General features: G+C 43.2%; 1 protein-coding gene across 2 annotated transcripts in view; it reads left to right on the forward strand.

Annotated features, from left to right (window-relative positions):
* The window catches only part of DNAH11 (dynein axonemal heavy chain 11), a 360,125-nt gene that overhangs the window by 340,338 nt on the left and 1,658 nt on the right, over positions 1-18,129 (forward strand). For both annotated transcript variants that reach the window (XM_040260639.1, XM_040260638.1), the window contains 4 exons: positions 7,862-8,104; positions 12,307-12,489; positions 12,566-12,681; positions 17,671-17,783. In XM_040260639.1, the coding sequence (XP_040116573.1) occupies positions 7,862-8,104; positions 12,307-12,489; positions 12,566-12,681; positions 17,671-17,783 (655 nt within the window). The remainder of the gene's footprint in view (positions 1-7,861; positions 8,105-12,306; positions 12,490-12,565; positions 12,682-17,670; positions 17,784-18,129) is intronic.

Below are 18,129 nucleotides of genomic sequence, written 5' to 3' on the forward strand. Positions count from 1 at the left end.
ATGGGCAGAGTTCCCTGTGCTATACAGTAGGTCTTTGTTGGTTATCCGTTTTAAATTTAGCAATGTGTACATATCCATCCCAAACTCCCTAACTATCCCTTCTCCCCATCCTTCCCCCTGGCAACCATAAGTTTGTTCTCTAAGTCTGTGAGTTTTAGATTCCATGTATAAGGGACATCATATGATATTTCTCTTTCTCTAAGAATTTTTAAAACTGATGTCACTATGTTAATATTCCTTGAATGTTACTGAAGATTCTTGGCCTTTTGTGAATATACTCTGGCCCACCTTCCTGGGAGTCTGGAAATTTGCTAGAAATGCAGGGTCTTGGGCCCCATCTCAGATGCATAAGGTGAGAATCAGTTTTAACAAGATCCCTTGTCCCCCGCCGCACACACACACTTACACACACAGGTGGTTTCTCTGCCCATAGGAGGCACTGTTACATGCACAGCCTCACTGCATTTCTGAAATAACTCTGTAAGTTACGCAGAACTGATATTGTCACTCTATTTTAGAGATGGCCGCAGGGAGGGGCATGGTGATTTGACCCAGGCCACTCAGTTATCACTGGCAGGGGCCCCAGCCATAGGTATCTATTTCTATGCAGATGTATTGATTTCAATTCAGGGGCTCTGATGTAAGTGAAATCTATAGTTTATTCTCTGTTGCAGAAGCCATCTGTTCAGTTCAGTTGTTCAGTTGTGTCCAGCTCTTTGCGACCCCATGAATCACAGCATGCCAGGCCTCCCTGTCCATCACCAACTCCTGGAGTCCACCCAAACCCATGTCCATTGAGTCGGTGATGCCATCCAGCCATCTCATCCTCTGTCATCCCCTTCTCCTCCTCCGGTCAATCTTTCCCAGCATCAGGATCTTTTCAAATGAGTCAGCTCTTCACATCAGGTGGCCAAAATATTGGAATTTCAGCTTCAACATCAGTTGAAGCCATGAGTATTCTAAATTTTGATCACTATGTCCTAACTAAATATGTGCTCAATAAAACTGCAGTGATTTAAAAGGACAGTTCTTCCTTCTGTGGAAAAGGGGCAGAGCCCCCTGTTCTAGAATATAAAGAAACTGGGTACCCTTTTTTCCCATTTCTTACCTTACCGGCCCTTTGTCTGTATAGACCAGGTACCCACATGGTTTGTGCCTAGGGCTGGGTTTCCTGGAGAAAGTATTCAGTTCTTGTGTTCCATACTGAAGTAGCTGAAAGTAGCAGCAGGCTCATGGCCATTGCCTGATTATTTCTTAGAAACGCCAAGACACCCTCCACCGTGCCATTTCCACTTGCACTTGGGCAAGACACCAGCTGCGTGTAAAGCAGTGCTGTGTGTTTTTAAAAATAGTTTGAGCAGCCTCCTATTTATAATTTCTTGAGAACTTCATCTCCTAAAAGCATGACACCTTCCTCAAAAGTCCATTCTAAGAAGAAGTATGATCATGTGTTAGATCATGGTGTACTGTAGTCTCATACAGGAAACTGAGGACAGATGGGTTCTTTTTTCTTTTTTTCTTTTTCTTTCTTTTTTTTTTTTTTTGCTGCTTTTAATTATGTGGAACAATTTGGGGATGTGGCAGGGAAAAATATACTTTCCTGCCATGTGACCATGACTTGTTTCTTTTGATTGTGAGTCCCCTGGTCTTTCCTTAGTTCTAATGAACTAGGTTTCAGAGGTCAGAAAGACACTTTCAATTCAGCGCAATTGGAAGTCCTTCCTCAGAGGAGGTCTGAGAGCAGGTTACCATGGAAATGGGAAAGATAAACAGAGTCGGGCCTGCCACCTTTACCTGCCACCTCCAAATGATAGTGGAGGTCAAGGGGCAGAGCAAGAAGCTCTCTGGTCCTAGCCTGAGGATGAGGAGTGATCACTGTTGCCAGCTGAGGTGGTCCATGAACCTGCACAAGGCTGAACTCCCATTCACGCAACTGGAAAAGAAATGTCAAGGGTGCAACCTGAGGGGCATCCCTGGTGTGAGTGTTAGCCCTTTAGAAATACAGGTAGTCGCCCTTCCCGGCCAATCTGGTGAGGTTTTCGGGATGGAGATGCTTGTTTGCCATCTTCCCTGCTCACCAGACAGCGCTGCCTCTTCTACTCACCAGAGGAAGGGAAAGCTCTGACTGGTTTGGTGGCAGAAGCTGCAAAATCCCAGTTATTTTGTTCTCGTGCAGATGTTTCCCGCTCACGCTGTTTACATCATGAGAGACTTAAGCTGGCACTGCTGCGTCCGCAGGATGTCTTTTTGCCACTTCTCACGTTGGTTAACTTTGGCGATTAGTATCTTTGGTTGCACGGACACCTGATCGAAAATTTACCCATGGGTGGTCTGAGGTTTCAAGTTTCACCACTCAGAATCTTTTCAGTGACTTTGTCCTGTTAGGGAAGATGGATGAGTTTCTTGGGTAAATGAGGTGGCATTTAGAGAGGATTCCCTGATGGCATGTGCTTCGGAAGGTTCCTGGCTTTAAAAAAAAAAAAGGTTCCTGGCCAAAGTTAGGGAATTAGAGTTAATATGATTCTCTTATGTGAGGTGTATACTTGACAATACTAAACAAGTAGTAAATTACTTTTGGAAAATAAGGTATCAGGTCACCTGAAAGCTGTCATATAATAACAATCATGAAGTTGGGCTTTGAAGTAAAACAAAGCAAAACTCGGGTTCAGATTCAGTTCTTTCTTGTGTCTGCTGGGCATTTGTGGCTACATAACTGAACCAGAGCCTCTGTTTCATCATCTGTGGAACAAGAATGGCCCAACTCATGGCTTCACTCTCAGGCATCAAGATTGTTAGAACAAAATGCCTTTTAAATAAATGGGAGACATTTTTACTATTACCGAGTGTAAATTTTCATAGGTATATTTTGCACTTGACTGTACTTTATATAATCAGCAGCTATAACCACAGAAGCCATTTGTCAAATTTCATCAAGCCCTGCTCTGTGCCAAAGGCCTGTGTTAGTTACACAGTTCGTGTGTACTGTCTCTTCTCACTAGAGTCCTGCGAATATGATATTATTATCCCAGTCATCACAGAGGAAACCCAGATTCAGAGCGCTCAAACAGTTGCACAAGTAGCTAAATCAGGATTTGAATTCTGAGTCAGGCTCCAGATTCTCTGCTGCCCCCTGGCTTGTGTGCTGACGTCAGTAGTCATGGGCTCATGTCACAGACGGACCTCCATCTGTGCTGTGCACGCTGGGTGGCACAGGGTGGCTACTGGGAGAATAACCCTGGGCAGTCCTGGAGACCCGAACCCTAGTTCTGGTTCTGCCACTAACTTACTGCCCAGCTTTGTGCCAGCCCATCCTGTGCCTCAGTTTATTCATTTGTGAAATGAGAGTATTGTCTCGAAAATCACTGATGGACCCTAAAGGCAGAAAACATGATTCAACCTTGAGCAATTTCCCTCCCAGACTTTGGCGCCAGGGCATTTTGTTGTTGTTTTTACTCAAAAATCCACAAGCATATACACTCGTTTAGACTCACAGTGAATTGGGAGCTTCTTGTCCTAAACAGGGCTCCTCAGAGAGGCAGTGGAGGAGGTGAGCCTTTCATTTAGTACCAGGAAGGAGAAGATGAAAAGGATGACAATCAAACAGACTCAACAGAATGGCAGGATCCTGGCTTTCCCAGTTCCTAACAATTCTACCTGACAGCGTGCCCTGCGCTGATTTCTGCAGAGATGACTGGAATTCTTGATGATTTTTCATAATGTGGAGGCTCATTCTCCCTGAGCGCAGTTCCATTGATTCTTTCTGTTAAAATACTTTATTGAGATATAATTCACATCCCATAAAACTTCCCAGTTGGACAATCCAAAGGTTTTTCGTGTGCGCTGTTATGCAGCCATTGCCGCAATCTATTTTAAAGCATCTCTGTCACCCCAGAAGATACTCTGGACTCACTAGTAGTCACTCACCATCCTGTCCTCAACATCCCCCACTCCCCAGCCCCAGGCCATCGCTAATCTTTCTGCCTCGAGATATGCCTGTTCTGGACATTTCATGTAAGTGGAATCAGACAATATCTGGTCTTTTGTGTCTGACTTCTTTCACGTAGCATAATGTTTTCAAGGTTCGTTCATGTTATAGCATATATCCGTACTTTATTCCTTTTAGGGGCCAAATAATACTCCAGTGTATCAATACACTCCATTTTATGTATCTGTTCATCAGTTGATGAACATTTGGGTTGTTTCTGGCCTTGGGGCTATCATGAATAATGGTAGAATAAATATTCATGTGTAAGTATTTGCATGGACATACATTTCCACTTCTTTGGGGTATATACATAGAAATGAGATTATTGGATCACATGGTAACTTTATGTTTAATATTTTGAGGAACCAACAAACTGTTTCCCAAAGTGGCTGCATCATTTTATATTCCCACTGGCAATATAGGAGAGTTCCATTCTCTCCACATCCTTACGGCGGATGTGAAGCGGTATAACCCTGTGGTTGTGTTTTGCGTTTCCCTGAAGACTAATGATGTTGAGCATCTTTTCCTGTGCTTATTGGCCATTTGCGTGTCTTCTTTAGAGACACGTTAATTTAGAACAACTGACTCTTTGAAATATAACAATAACCTTATCAAACAACTTCCCCCCAAAGGCAAGGCAGGTGGCCACTGGGCAGAGTTAGAGTCCCATCAGGGAGAAGCAGCTTTTCATAAAAGCCCTTACATGGGATGGGAGAAGGCTTAGATGCAGCATCAGGATTCCTAGCACTCCTTGAGTATGTTCACATCTTCACAGTTTTATTGAAGGAGAACACAAGTCCCTGTGTGAACTAAGCCTCGCTTACGCTGTCCTTGTTTGACATCACAGTAGGGAACTACAGTAGGACATTCTCAGGTTTTGTTTTTCCTTCTAGAAAATTAGTGGGTACTTGAGATAATCATGTCTCTTTCTAGGGTGCAGGAAAACTAACATTTGTAAAAGGCTGCTATGTGCCTAGCAGTTGTGTGCCTGTGTGCAAAGTTGCTTCAGTCATGTTTAACTCTGTGTGATCCCATGGACAGAGGAGGCTGGTGGGCTACAGTCCATGGGATCACACAGAGTTAAACATGTAGTTAAAGATGTAGTTAAACATGACTGTAGCCCACCAGGCTCCTCTGTCCATGGGATTCTCCAGGCAAGAGTACTGGAGTGACTGCCATGCCCTCCTCCAGGGAATCTTCCCGACCCAGGGATGGAGCCTGCCTCTCTGTCTCCTGCACAGGCAGGCAGGTTCTTTACCATTAGCACCATCTGGGAAGCCCAGCTATTTGTATACTTGTTATTAAATTCTCATAGCCACGATCATTAGGTTGATGTTATGAACCCTACCTTACTAATAAGATTGAAACTCAGATAAACAGTCATTTTTTTAAGGCCACCAGAGCACTCAAAGATGGGAATTGAACCAGTTCTATCTGGCTATAAACTTAGTCCTTCCTTTTGATTTTGCGTTTTTCCTTTGCTTTGCTCCTTGTCCAGTATACAGAAGGCCCTCTTCACACACTAGTAAACAGACTGCCTAAGTCTTTCCAGAAAGCGTAGATCACCTGCACCCCTAACCACATTGTATGACTATACAGTCACACACGTGTCCAGTCCCCAGGCATTTTGAAAGTTCCAAATGATTCCACAGTTTGATTACTTTCTCTCGTTGAAACTGTTTAACTCTTGGCTGTACTGAAAGATAATTTCACTGTTGCTCTTAAAATTTCTTGTAACTAGTGAACACTAATAGGGAAAACCAAGTCCTTGTTTGTAGGGAATAAATTCTGGCTTGGATATATTTAGTCTAACATTTGGTTTTCATATTCATATTTTATGCCCATATTTTAATTTTGGCTAACTTATCTATCAAGTAATGGTGAGTTTAAATCTGCTTCACGATTTTGTTTCAGTCATGGTGAATCGGGTGAAATTTAAATGTTGATTATTTTGATATATAAATATGAAATGGTAGAAAATCTGAATAAGTGAATAAAACAAACCAAATGGGTGGATATAGTTAATGGAGATAGTCCACGATGCTCCTTTTCATATTTATTGGGTCAAGGTCTGTTTCTGGCAAGATGAAATACTGGATAATTTCAAAATTCTCTTTGTATAAAATTTTAAAAAAAATGCTGACTTTAATATTTTAAAAGGCCTTTGGAATTCAGGAAAGCAGTTGTGCACCACCATCCCTAAGGACCTGAGCTCCCCAGGCAGTGTGGGGCTGCAGGCTTGAGAAGGCAGGGACAAAATGCTGCTACTCACTGACAACATGACCGTGTAGAAAATCACACTTATTTTCTCTCCATTAGACTGTGAGTTCCTTAAGAACTACATTGTATGAATCTCTTGTACCTCCACAGCTTATTGGGGTACACTAGGTAATCTGGAGAATCCCAGGGACGGGGGAGCCTGGTGGGCTGCCGTCTTTGGGGTTGCGTAGAGTTGGACACGACTGAAGCGACTTAGCGGCAGCAGCAGCAGGTAATCTGTTCAAATGATGGAATCAATTGATGAATAGTCACTTTGTCTCTAGGCGATAATGAGACCAGAAAACATAAAAATACACAATTGCAGAGATAAACCCCATTTTCAGAAAACAAAAAATAATAAAATTTTTTTAAATCTAGGCATAACTACATTAGGTGATGGTCTTTAAAAACTAGTATCCCCTGTACATTTAAGTGCATTTAGACAGAATTTACAGCAAGAGAGGTTGGGAAAATTAAAACAGAAGTTCCCCTGGGAACTAAAGAACAATCAGGGAAAGATATCAGAGCATATACTGAGTTAATGAGAAAACTATAAGTGCTTGATTGACTCTATTTATAGCTGGTTAGAGACAGAAACCCATAAATCCTTTTTAAATTTTTTTAAATTGGGGTGTAGCTGCTTTACAATGTTGGTTGGTTTTTGCTGTACAGTGAGGTGAATCAGCTATGTGTGTACATATGCTCCCGCCCTCTTAGACCTCCCTCCCATCCCCTTCATCCCACCCATCTAGGTCATCACAGCTGTGCTTACATTTTGAGGCACTGCATTCTAACATTTAGACGTTCTGGTATTGCTGTTCACTTCGCGTTGGTTGAGAACATAGAACATTCTTCCAGATAAAACATATACCCTTGTCCCAGCCTGAATGAAGCGGTGGGCATGATTAATGCCTGATGACTCCAGCCTCTTACTAGGCAACTATAGATAGGGCACCAATATGAGCCTCAGGTCTACAGATCCTGAGATGAGCTACAGACTGCCCTGAGAAGCTCAGAGTCATGGGGAGTCACATTCATTTGAATCATAGTGCATACTACCCTATAACATGTTCATTACACACACTCATACACATTTTTTAAGATATGCACATATAATCATGCATGCTTACAAAATCCACATGTATAATACATAAAATAATTTATAGCATTGTGGAAAGTACTATGAAGTCATACTAAAATGAGTTCAGAATTAAGATTAACATCAAACAAATGCCTGGGCAAGTTACTCTGAATCTCTATTTTCTCTCTGCAAATGGGGGCTATATGGGGAGAATCAGTGACTGCAAACATGTAACAGGGTGACCAGGACTCAGCAGATGACTCAGCACATCCGTTCCCTTTGCGTGCATGTATCGTTACCCCTTCTAAGGGACAGAGTCACGTGTGTTCCTTGGACTCCTCCACAGAAGTCAGCCAGGTACCATACCTGGAGCAAAGTGATTGATTACCAGAGGGTCATGAGATGTTGTGGCAAATGTGCCCTCTAGCTAGCACTGTGCTGGGACCATCTTACCAGAGTGTTCCCTAGGTGTTTAGGAAGGGAAGACTAATGTCCACTTCAATTTGGAATAACTGACTTTTCCTTTGGGCTTGAAGATTGATGATGAGCTGATGCTGGCACCAGGATTTGCTGCTCCACCCAGCCTGGATTACTCAGGCTACCACCAGTACATAGAAGAGATGCTTCCTCCAGAGAGCCCAGTGCTGTATGGCCTCCACCCAAATGCTGAAATCGAATTTCTGACGGTCACATCCAACGTGCTGTTCAGAACCTTGCTGGAGATGCAGCCCAGGAATGCAGTGAGCAGCGAGGAGCTGGGACAAGGCACAGAAGACAAGGTAGCGGGTCACTGTTTCTTTTCTGTTGAGGGGCATCGTACATACACCAGTGCACGCTAACCCCAAGTGCACAGCTCAGGGATTTTACCTCTGTGTACACACAGAACCACTACCTCCAGCACTTAGAGAATCCGCCTGCAATGCAGGAGACCCTATTTTGATTCCTAGGTTGGGAAGATCCCCTGGAGAAGGAATAGGCGACACACTCCAGTATTCTTGGGCTTTCCTGGTAGCTCAGACAGTAAAGAATCCACCTGCAGTGAGAAAGACCTGGGTTCGATCCCTGGGTTGGGAAGATCCCCTGGAGCAGGCCAAAGGTACCCTCTCTCCTTACCTCTGTCACCACAGATTTGCTTTCCCAGCATTTAAACTTCAAATACATGTGCTCAGGATGTACTAGTTGACTAATGTCCTCTCCTTTCACTGCACATTATATTTGTGAGATTCATCCACGTTATTGCATGGACTAATGGTTAATTTTTGTTCAGTATTCTACTATGGTGGTGGTGATGGTTTACTCACAAAGTCATGTCCTACTCTTTGCAGTCCCATGGACCGTAGCCCACCAACCAGTCTCCTCTGTGCATGGGATTTCCCAAGTAAGAATACTGGAGTGGGTTTCCATTTCCTTCTCCAGATCTACCCAACCCAGGGATCAAACGCACATCTCCTGCATTGCAGGTGAATTCTTTACCATCTGAGCCAACAAGAAGCCCAGTATTCTACTATGTAAATGTATCATGCTTTATTTATTCCTTCTATGGCAAATGGGTATTGGGGTTTTTCCTGCTGCTGCTGCTAAGTTGCTTCAGTCGTGTCCGACTCTGTGCAACCCCATAGACGGCGGCCCACCAGGCTCCCCAATCCCTGGGATTCTCCAGGCAAGAACACTGGAGTGGGTTGCCATTTCCTTCTGCAGTGCATGAAAGTGAAAAGGGAAAGTGAAGTCGCTCAGTCATGTCCGACTCATAGTGACCGCGTGGCCTGCAGCCCACCAGGCTCCTCTGTCCATGGGATTTTCCAGGCGAGAGTACTGGAGTGGGCTGCCACTGCCTCCTAGCATTTTGGTATTATGACTATCACAGCCATGAACACCCCTGTAGAGTCTTTTGTCAGGAGACAAAGGTGACTCCCAAAGGTATCTTCTCGTCATACTCATTCCTTTATACCCAGAGGTAGAACTGGTGGCTCAAGGGAGTAATGTTCAGCTTTAGTAGATACTCCCAAACCTTTTTCCAAAGCAACTGTACTTCCCCCCAGCAGTGGGGATGATAAGTCCCAGTTGTTCCTGCTCCTTGGGGGTCTTCTAAAGAATATTTCATTGTGGTTTTAACTTTGCATTCCCTCAGTTAAGGAATAATACTGAGCATTTTTCCTGTATGTTTACGGCCATTGGATATACCTTCATGCGAAGTACTTGTTCCATTTGCGTGTCAAATTCTAATTTGGTTATCAACCTTTATCTTACTGATTCGTATGAACTCTGTATTCTAGATATATGTCATTAAGAATATGTATTGCAAATTTCTTCTCCATCTGTGTGGCTTGTCTTTCATACAGTATGTTTTTGGCTCTGTCATTTTATGAGTGTCTTTTTTCACCTTTTCTTGGGAGGCTAGGGTTACTCTTTTGAAGGTATTTATTGCTATAGAATAATGGGGATGAGAAATGGACATCAAGTAATTTTTTTACCTTTAAAATCTTGTTTCTCATTAATTAAAAACCTGATTTTTTTTAATTTTTCCCCAGTAAATTAACCTTTTTTCTTTCAAAATTACCAATCAAGGATTCAGTTTGTGGGAACACAGTAATCAGATCTAATTATAGAGAGGTCCCAGGAACTTGCCATATTATTTCTTGAAATTCTTCAGTTATTTCTTGAAATAAGGCCATTCATCGAGACATTTTATAATTTAGATATTTTGAAAAGAGATGCATGGAGAAAATGCATCTATTTGGGAAGATCTATAATGTTAACAGGGACCCAGGTGGCCCAGTGGTACAGAACCCACCCGCCAGTGCAGGAGATGTAAGAGATGTGGTTTGATCCCTGGATTGGGAAGATCCTTTGGAGGAGAGCATGGCAACCCACTCCAGTATTCTTGCCTGGAGAATTCCCATCGTCAGAGGAGCTTGGCGGGCTATATAGTCCATTGGGTCACAAAGAGCTGGACACGACTTTCGTGACTTAGCAGGCACACAGTGTTACTAGAAGCAGAGAGCATGTGAGGTCATCTCTAGTTCTGAGAGGGCTTCAATCTTTCCAATAAAGAAGCTGATCATTAAATCAAAAAATGCAGAACAAATAAGGTAAAGCTACCTCAGCATTTCCTACAGGCAAACCAGCAGCCATCTCCCAGGTACAGTTTTGTTTATCTAATAGGTGCTATAGAGAGGGCTTTACAAACATGCCATTTGCTCCTCTGAAACTCTGGGTGGTATTGATGTGTGTGTGCGCCCAGTCGCTGTCGTGTCTGACTCTCTGCGACCCCATGGACTGCAGCCCACCAGGCTCCTCTGTCGGTGGGATTTCCCAGGCAGGAATACTGGAGCGGGTTGCCATTTCCTTCTCCAGGGGATCTTCCTGACCCAGGGATCAAACCTGTGTCTCCTGCATTGGCTGGTGGATTCTTTACCACTGAACCCCCTGGGAAGCACTGAGTAGTACTGATTCCAGGATCTCTATTTCAGAGATAAACTTAGGTAGTAACTCGCCGTGGTCACACAGCTTGAAAGAGCCACTGAAGAAAAACCAGATTCTAGCTGAATCCCAAAGCCATTCTTGCACCTAACTTCTCAATTGTACTGTTTCATACTGTCTGCTGCTGCTGTAAATGAGCTCAAGATTTCAGGATCTGATGAATTATCTGCCAGGGCACTAAAGCAGTTTGCAGGCATCACATCAGAGCCCCAGGCCGTAATCCAAGAAATCAAGGAGAAGGAAAAGCTGCCTGAGGCTTGAGAACAGGGAGTACCTTCCAGTCTTGTATCATTTTCAGGCATTTGTTGGTTTTCCCAGGTCTGCAAAACTGCATCGTTAGAATCACTATCCACATCAGAGTGCTAGGTACATATGCACGTCCTCAAGTGAATAAATCCTTCATTTCTTTAGGACAACAGCTCTAGAAGATAGGGGCTTCCTTCTTGTTGAAAATACTGATCCAGACTGCCTCCCAAATTGTTGGATGTGTCAGCCACAGAGTCACCAGAATTAGTTTAAGTGGCCTCTTTGGTTCATTTGACTTTTCAAATAATTTGTTTTTAATTAGCAGATTGCAAAAATGGACTACCCAAATATTGAGGTTCTCCATGTTCTGATCATGTCTTTATAAACTAATGAAATGTAGTTATGAGACTTCTTTTGTTCCCTAAATGCTAATAGTAAGTAAACTACAGTAGTAACAGTAGTAAACTACAAATAGTAACACCTCCCTGACTATACTGTGGGAGCTCAAGAGGGGAGGGGCCTGCACTGTTTGAGAGTGAGCTGAGGGGGTTGGTGATGGTGCTGAATAGAAATGCAGAGACAGGGGTTGGTGCGATGTAGAAAGGAGCAGCTTTTACTGCTTTGCCAGGCAAAGGGGCCGCAGCAGGGTGATGCCCTCAAGTCTGTGTGTCCCTCTGGATGGGTAGAGGAGTCTTCAAGTGTTCACAGAGCAGGCCACAATCAGCTTGTGGACAATTCTTGGATCGGTTGGCATCAAGGTAGAGTTTCAAGCATCATCAGTCTTCTGGTTTCAACCAGTCTGGGGTCTGTGTTTTTGTGGTCAGTAGCTGTCTTCTGGAGGGGGCGTCTGCCTCCTATAAAAACAACTTAGGAATATATGTCAGGCCTTTATCCATATCTTTCAGGGAACTGTGAATTCAGTGATTCCGCCATGTGGCAGATTTATAGTCTAAACTGTTACCAGTTCCCCAGTCCAACAGCTATTATTTGTTCATGTTTCCCAACCATTACATTAGCTCTTGAGTCAGTATTTTACTTCAGAAGACAAGGGCACAGAGGCTTGTATGTGGTTTCATTGGCAGTGCCATTCTGCCCACCTCCTGGGAGTTAGTAGTCATCTTTTAAACTCATTAGCAAGCATCTTTGGGAGTTATAGTATATATTCTTAGACGTAAAAAGTAAGAGGATATACCATCATCATGATCAAAAATGAAATGGAAAGGAGCTAAATCTTTGTGTTTGTTAACAATTTAAGGTTAAGAATGTCTTGGATGATATTTTGGAGAAACTTCCAGAAGAGTTCAACATGACAGAGATAATGCAAAAAAACCCAAACAGAAGCCCCTATGCCCTTGTTTGCCTCCAAGAATGTGAGAGGATGAACATTCTCCTTCGGGAAATCCATGTGTCACTTCAACAATTAGAGCTTGGATTGAAGGTAAGTTTAAAAGTGGGACTAGAGCAGGCTTCTCCACATGAAAACATATTTACTCTGCATTCTTCTTCCCTGGCAGGGGGAGCTGACGCTGTCTCCTGACATGGAAGCCCAGCAGTCTGCAATGAGTTACGACACAGTACCAGAAACCTGGAGCAAACTGGCTTATCCATCCACGTATGGCCTGGCCCAGTGGTAAGCACCTATACCCCAGCTTGGTGCCAGTTTGATTTTCTGAATTATGCCTCACAGGAACCCTAAAGATTGTGCTTTGCTGAGTACATTCAGCCGTAACTGTGCACACCACCACCAGTTTCATTTGAGTTTCCTCGGTATGTTGCTTCAAAGGCAAAAATCAAGTTAGGGTCATTGCAGGAATCGAATTCTGCTTCTCATTGAGTGGCTGTCTGATCTTGAACAAAATACCTGACCTCTCTGTTTCAGTTTATCATCTGAAAAATGATAAAAGAACTTCCTCACTGAGTTGTTAGGATTTAAATGGCCGGGGAAGGCATCCTTAAGTTTACCCTCACCTCATCTTATACCCTTATTTCTGAAGCCAGTGATAACTAATGGCATTTCACAGTGAACTTTTACCCCGGGAAGCAGTAGATAACACTGCCTTCGCTGTGTGGATAGAACTGTGTAGACATGCCACAGAGTCAGGGGCAGAAACTTACAGCTCCCGGAGGGCTGCTGCCAAGCACAGCTCGGCCTTCCAAGTCAGCAAAACAAGTTGCGTGAGGCTGTCTCTATGCCTGGTTTGTTTTACGTGGACGTTTGTTGTCCTCACTTTCCTAAGTTTTTCTTGCATTAAGCAGAATGCTACTCCAGTCCTTAAATTGGAAGGCCCCATTGGAATTCCCAGTGGCTGCACATTGGAACTGTCCCCCAGGCACCCAGGCGTTTGCTGGGGGCGGGGGTGCAGACACAGCGGAACATGCCCTGTGGACCTGCCGGATGACAGGAAAGCATTTGGCAGAGTCACTGGGTTTCTGTTAATGCTTTGAATATCTAAAGGCAGACTTTATACTTCCAGTCAAAAAGAATTTACATTTACACTTAAATTTTACGACAGTGATAACTTTAGACTTATTTCACCCAATCTTATCTTTTGATTCCTAATTTCTGTATATTTTTCTTAGCCTCTTTTTTCCAAACTCTTCTAGCTTCTGTGAGTTTCTTCATCATATGTGTATCCCTGTACCATTTCATTATTTTAGGAAGACTTGACATTGTAACATACACGCTTTTGATTTTTCTAACGCACTGTAACACCAATACTTTTTTCTTTTGCCATTTTACCCTCCTTCCAATCTGGAATTATAGTTAAACTTTATTTTAAACCACCATAATTTCATTTTTGTTTTGTTTATGGTCAGGAATTATTTTTTTTGCTGCTTTTTTCCAGTGCTTTAATTTTCAAAGAGACACTCCTAATGCTTATGACTTAGGAAGAACTACTACTAACATCTCTACAAACAACTGAGACATGTTTATCCCAAGACAACCCAAGTTTTAATTCTTTTATAGAAGTGGTTTATAAGTAAGTAATTTGTAAGCATGATAAATACAGGAAAAACCATTCAAGCTTCTCTCATGAGATTTATAATTTTAAGACAAAAAGACCTTTCAAGACTTATATTTGCTATTAACAGACTGGGAGCTTTTTAGGATACTTTGACAAAGTCAAGTCATCTGAAAAAAATGGCCTGTGGTTAAGTTTGACATATGTTTGAGAAAATGCAGTTGTAACGCTGCAGTGGTATGGAATATAGACCATTCAGCAAAATGTGAGAAGTTTATAACATATCTTACCCACATCACCTGTAGAGTTGTCGTAATTCAGCTACTACACACTTTTGAAAATAATGTCGGATGACTAACTGGAAAGCCCAGCTACCTATTTGTTCCCGTCCCCACAAAGGGCATATCCGGAGACCCTGCCGTCACCACAGACACAGTAAGAACTGCCCTGCTGGACTCTAGTCCCCTAAGAGATATTCCTGAGAGATGGTGTTTGCAAAACTTAAGGTTTCTGCTTGTTTTCCTTCCTCATGTTTTACATCTTTGGCACAGGGTCCCTACTTATTTTTAATCCTAAAATAAAAGTGAGCCTCTCTCCAGTTGGCATAAATTCAGGACGCAGTTGGCCATACTGGGGCCACATGGTCAGCACTGCAAAAGGTGGAAAGGGAAAAAACTGGGCTTGAGGTTCTCTGAGCTGCTGAATAAGCTCGACTTCAGTCAGACTTTCTCTGGAACCTTCAGTCACAGAAGGCAGAAATGCCATTCCTCATCACTGAAACCACAGCGGCGCAGCAGTAGGGGTCCCCTCTTCACTGAGCTCAAGGGTGAGGCACCCAGCAGGCTTTCAGGGTATGCGGCGGGGAGGAGATGGTACTGTGTCTGAATTCTCTTCACTATGCTCTCCCTCTTGATGAATAGTTTACCTGGATGTAGAATTGTAGATAACAATTATTTTCTCTCCAAATGTCAGTGTTATATAATTGCATTGTCTTCTGGCACTTCCTATGGCTGGTGAGTCTGTTCATAAATACTTGTCATTCCTCCACAGCTAAGTTACTCTCTTTGGGAAGTTTTTAAGATTTTTTTTTCTTAACTTTTTTTTTTTTTTTAATTAAAATGCGTATTTATTCCATAGCCTAATTTATTTGGGGCTTTTCTTAACTCTTAATGTATTAATGTTCTGTCATTTTTACTGATGTGTTTAGGTGTGGTCTCTTAAAAAGGCATCCTACTTGATACTGTGTGCTGTTAAAAATCTGAGTGCACAGTTCTTTCCACCCTTTAAAATTCTTAGCCCAGCTTTTTTGAAAGAAGAAATTATTGTGGTAAGTCATGTAACATAAAATGTACTATGTTAACCATATTTAACTGTACATTTCAGTGGCACTAAGTACAATCACAGGTGTTGCTGTGCAACTCTCACCATCGTTCATCACCTTCCTAAACTGAAACTCTGTCCCCATTAAACTCTAAGTCCCCATCCCTACCCCACCATCTACCAGTGTACTTTCTGACTCTATGGATTTGACTGTTCTAGGTACCTGGTATATGTAGAATCAAAAGAGTATTTGTCTGCACGAAATATGTATTGGAATGCATTTTTAAGGTTAATGTACGGCCTACAGATGGTATCTCCCCCCACCAAGCTATACACAGTAGTGTACATGTCATACACACCCACCTTGCCGTCCGTGGTTTTCTCTGCGTCATCTGTCTCTTGTTTCTTAGCCCGTCTTTCATCAAATAGTGCCTTATCTTCGCCTGCCTGGACTGTCAATCTGTGTGCGTCTGTGTGTTCTGGTTGGTTGTCATTTCTGGCTGATCGTCATTGTATCTTTGTCTCCTATTCTCTTGTCTACTGTTTCTCCCCTGAATTAAAAAAATATTAAAAAAAAAAAATCACTGTCCAAAATCAACTTTTGGTCTCACATTGCGTATTTTGAAGGGAGGGAAAAGTTACTTGACCTAGTTTTCTAAAGTTTAAACGTACATATTAAGCCTTGATTTTTAAGATTCCTCTTATTTTTGATTTTTGGGTTTCCTTTCTTCCGGTTGATTTGTGGGTGGTTTTTCATGCCATATAATGTTATCTTTAGACTCAAGTTACAGTTTGGCTGATTATAAAAGTAATTTAACTCATTTGTTGTCAGAGGACTGCATAGGTGTGATTCTATTCTAATATCTGAATAGCTGCCTGAAGCTCACATAATGTTTTCCCTTTATAAAAAGACTCATGTTTTTTCCTGGCTTTCCAGGGGATTCTCTATCTCCACAGTCTGTATCTTAGTATTATGTGTCACATTTTCTTACAACGTATGTCCCTGATTATGATGATTCAAATTTGTAACTTAGGAAAACTCAAATTTTCTAGAATTGTATTAGCAAATGTTTCAGCATTCATCTTATTTCCACTCCAACTCTTAACTCATTTCTATTTCATTTTGCTTTCCTTATTATTCTGCCTTATGCTGTTTAATTTTTGCCTTCATTTGTATAACTTTTGGAGACTGTTTCCAACTTAATTGCCTCACTTTTTCTTACCCTACCGGGTTCACTCATGTTCCTGTTACGTACGCGCTTCAGGAGAACAGCTGGTTGCTGCAGTGTTCATCCTCTTTCACATCTCGATAGTTTTTTTTTTTTTTTTCCTCTATCTTTTGCTTTTTCTGTTCCTTGCCTTTCTTCTTTGTGGGATCTATCTACAAGTATGTTTTCCCTAAACCAGCTATTTGGAAGAATTTAATATGGGGCAGGGCCAGAGCCAAGTTCTAAGCTGGTAGGAATTTTCTGTGTGAGCCAAGTTCAAGTGTGAGCATTTAACCTTTCTTCCGGGTGGTGGTCTATGGGTATGAGGTCCTCACACAGCCTGCTGCCTTTGCAACCGTGGACGCTGCCACGCTGGCTGGGAGAGGCCTCAGCCTAGAGAGCTGCCCCACAGGCATTTACGCGGGGCCTTCTGCTCTGTGCTCCATCTCCCCCGTTTTCAGCAGCCCTTTAAAAGCTACCTATGAAAGCTTCTCCTAATTTTATGGAAGTTCATTTTTCCTTAGCCTCTGTGAGCTGGCTTCCTCACAGGTATGTTTTAGATGCTTGTTACCTCGGGTAACTGTTGTGCTGATGGAGTAAAAGGACATGTTGTAAACACAGCAGCTTCTCACACTACAGGCTCACGATGGATGGAAGGTGGTTGGTCCCCTTGATAACTTTTCCTTCCCCTTTCAGGTAATTGCAGCTTGTGCAGAGGCCGCTATCCCATGTTCCACTGGCCTTGCCATTCCTGGGAACTCTGATTGTACCACAGTCATCAGAGCCTTCCCCTGCCCATCCTTAGACACACAGGGCTGCCCCACTGTGCACCCCGTCAGCCCAGACCATATACAACCCATGTACAGTCCCCACGTCACTGGGGGTCACTTAAGAGGATCGAAGTGAAACAGTGGTTGAATAAATGGAGTTTCCCACATTTCCCAGTGTTTCTAACACTTGAAGGGGTCAGACGAGTCTGTTATCTGGTCATCAGGGGAACAGTTTCACAGGTTACCAGTTCTGGACTGTTCTACCACCCCCAGCACTCCCTCATCCCCAGAAACTAATCTTACTGGAAAGCTTTAGTACTGAAAGCACGTTTGCTTCTTCCTACCTTCTATTCCCCAGGTTTAACGACCTCCTCCTGCGATGCCGGGAACTGGACACTTGGACACAAGATCTCACCCTTCCGGCTGTGGTGTGGCTTTCTGGCTTCTTCAACCCTCAGGCCTTCTTAACAGGTAAGAGCTGGGGTAGGGCAGCCCCTGATGCTGATGGAGCCGCGCCCCGAGCAGAACCCTGCCGTGTCCCTGGAGCTGCTCCCCTGCCCTGGTGACCCATCCTCACGTGGCGGACGCCAGGCAGGACGGGAGCAGCCAGGTGGGTGGAGTGTGGGTCACCCAGAACACGTTCTCCATCGGGGCCCACAGGCTCACGCAGCTGTGCTCGGCCACGGTAGTTAGTGCAAAAGCAAACCAACCAGCCAGCGGCACTCAGGCATGGCTATTCCACTCAAGCGCCGTCCACAAAACTGGCCTTCGTTCCACCCCTGCTCTAGTGCAGTCTGGCAGATGACACCCCGAACAC

Source organism: Oryx dammah, unplaced genomic scaffold (assembly GCF_014754425.2).
Source record: "Oryx dammah isolate SB20612 unplaced genomic scaffold, SCBI_Odam_1.1 HiC_scaffold_18, whole genome shotgun sequence".
NCBI classification, from domain to species: domain Eukaryota; kingdom Metazoa; phylum Chordata; class Mammalia; order Artiodactyla; family Bovidae; genus Oryx; species Oryx dammah.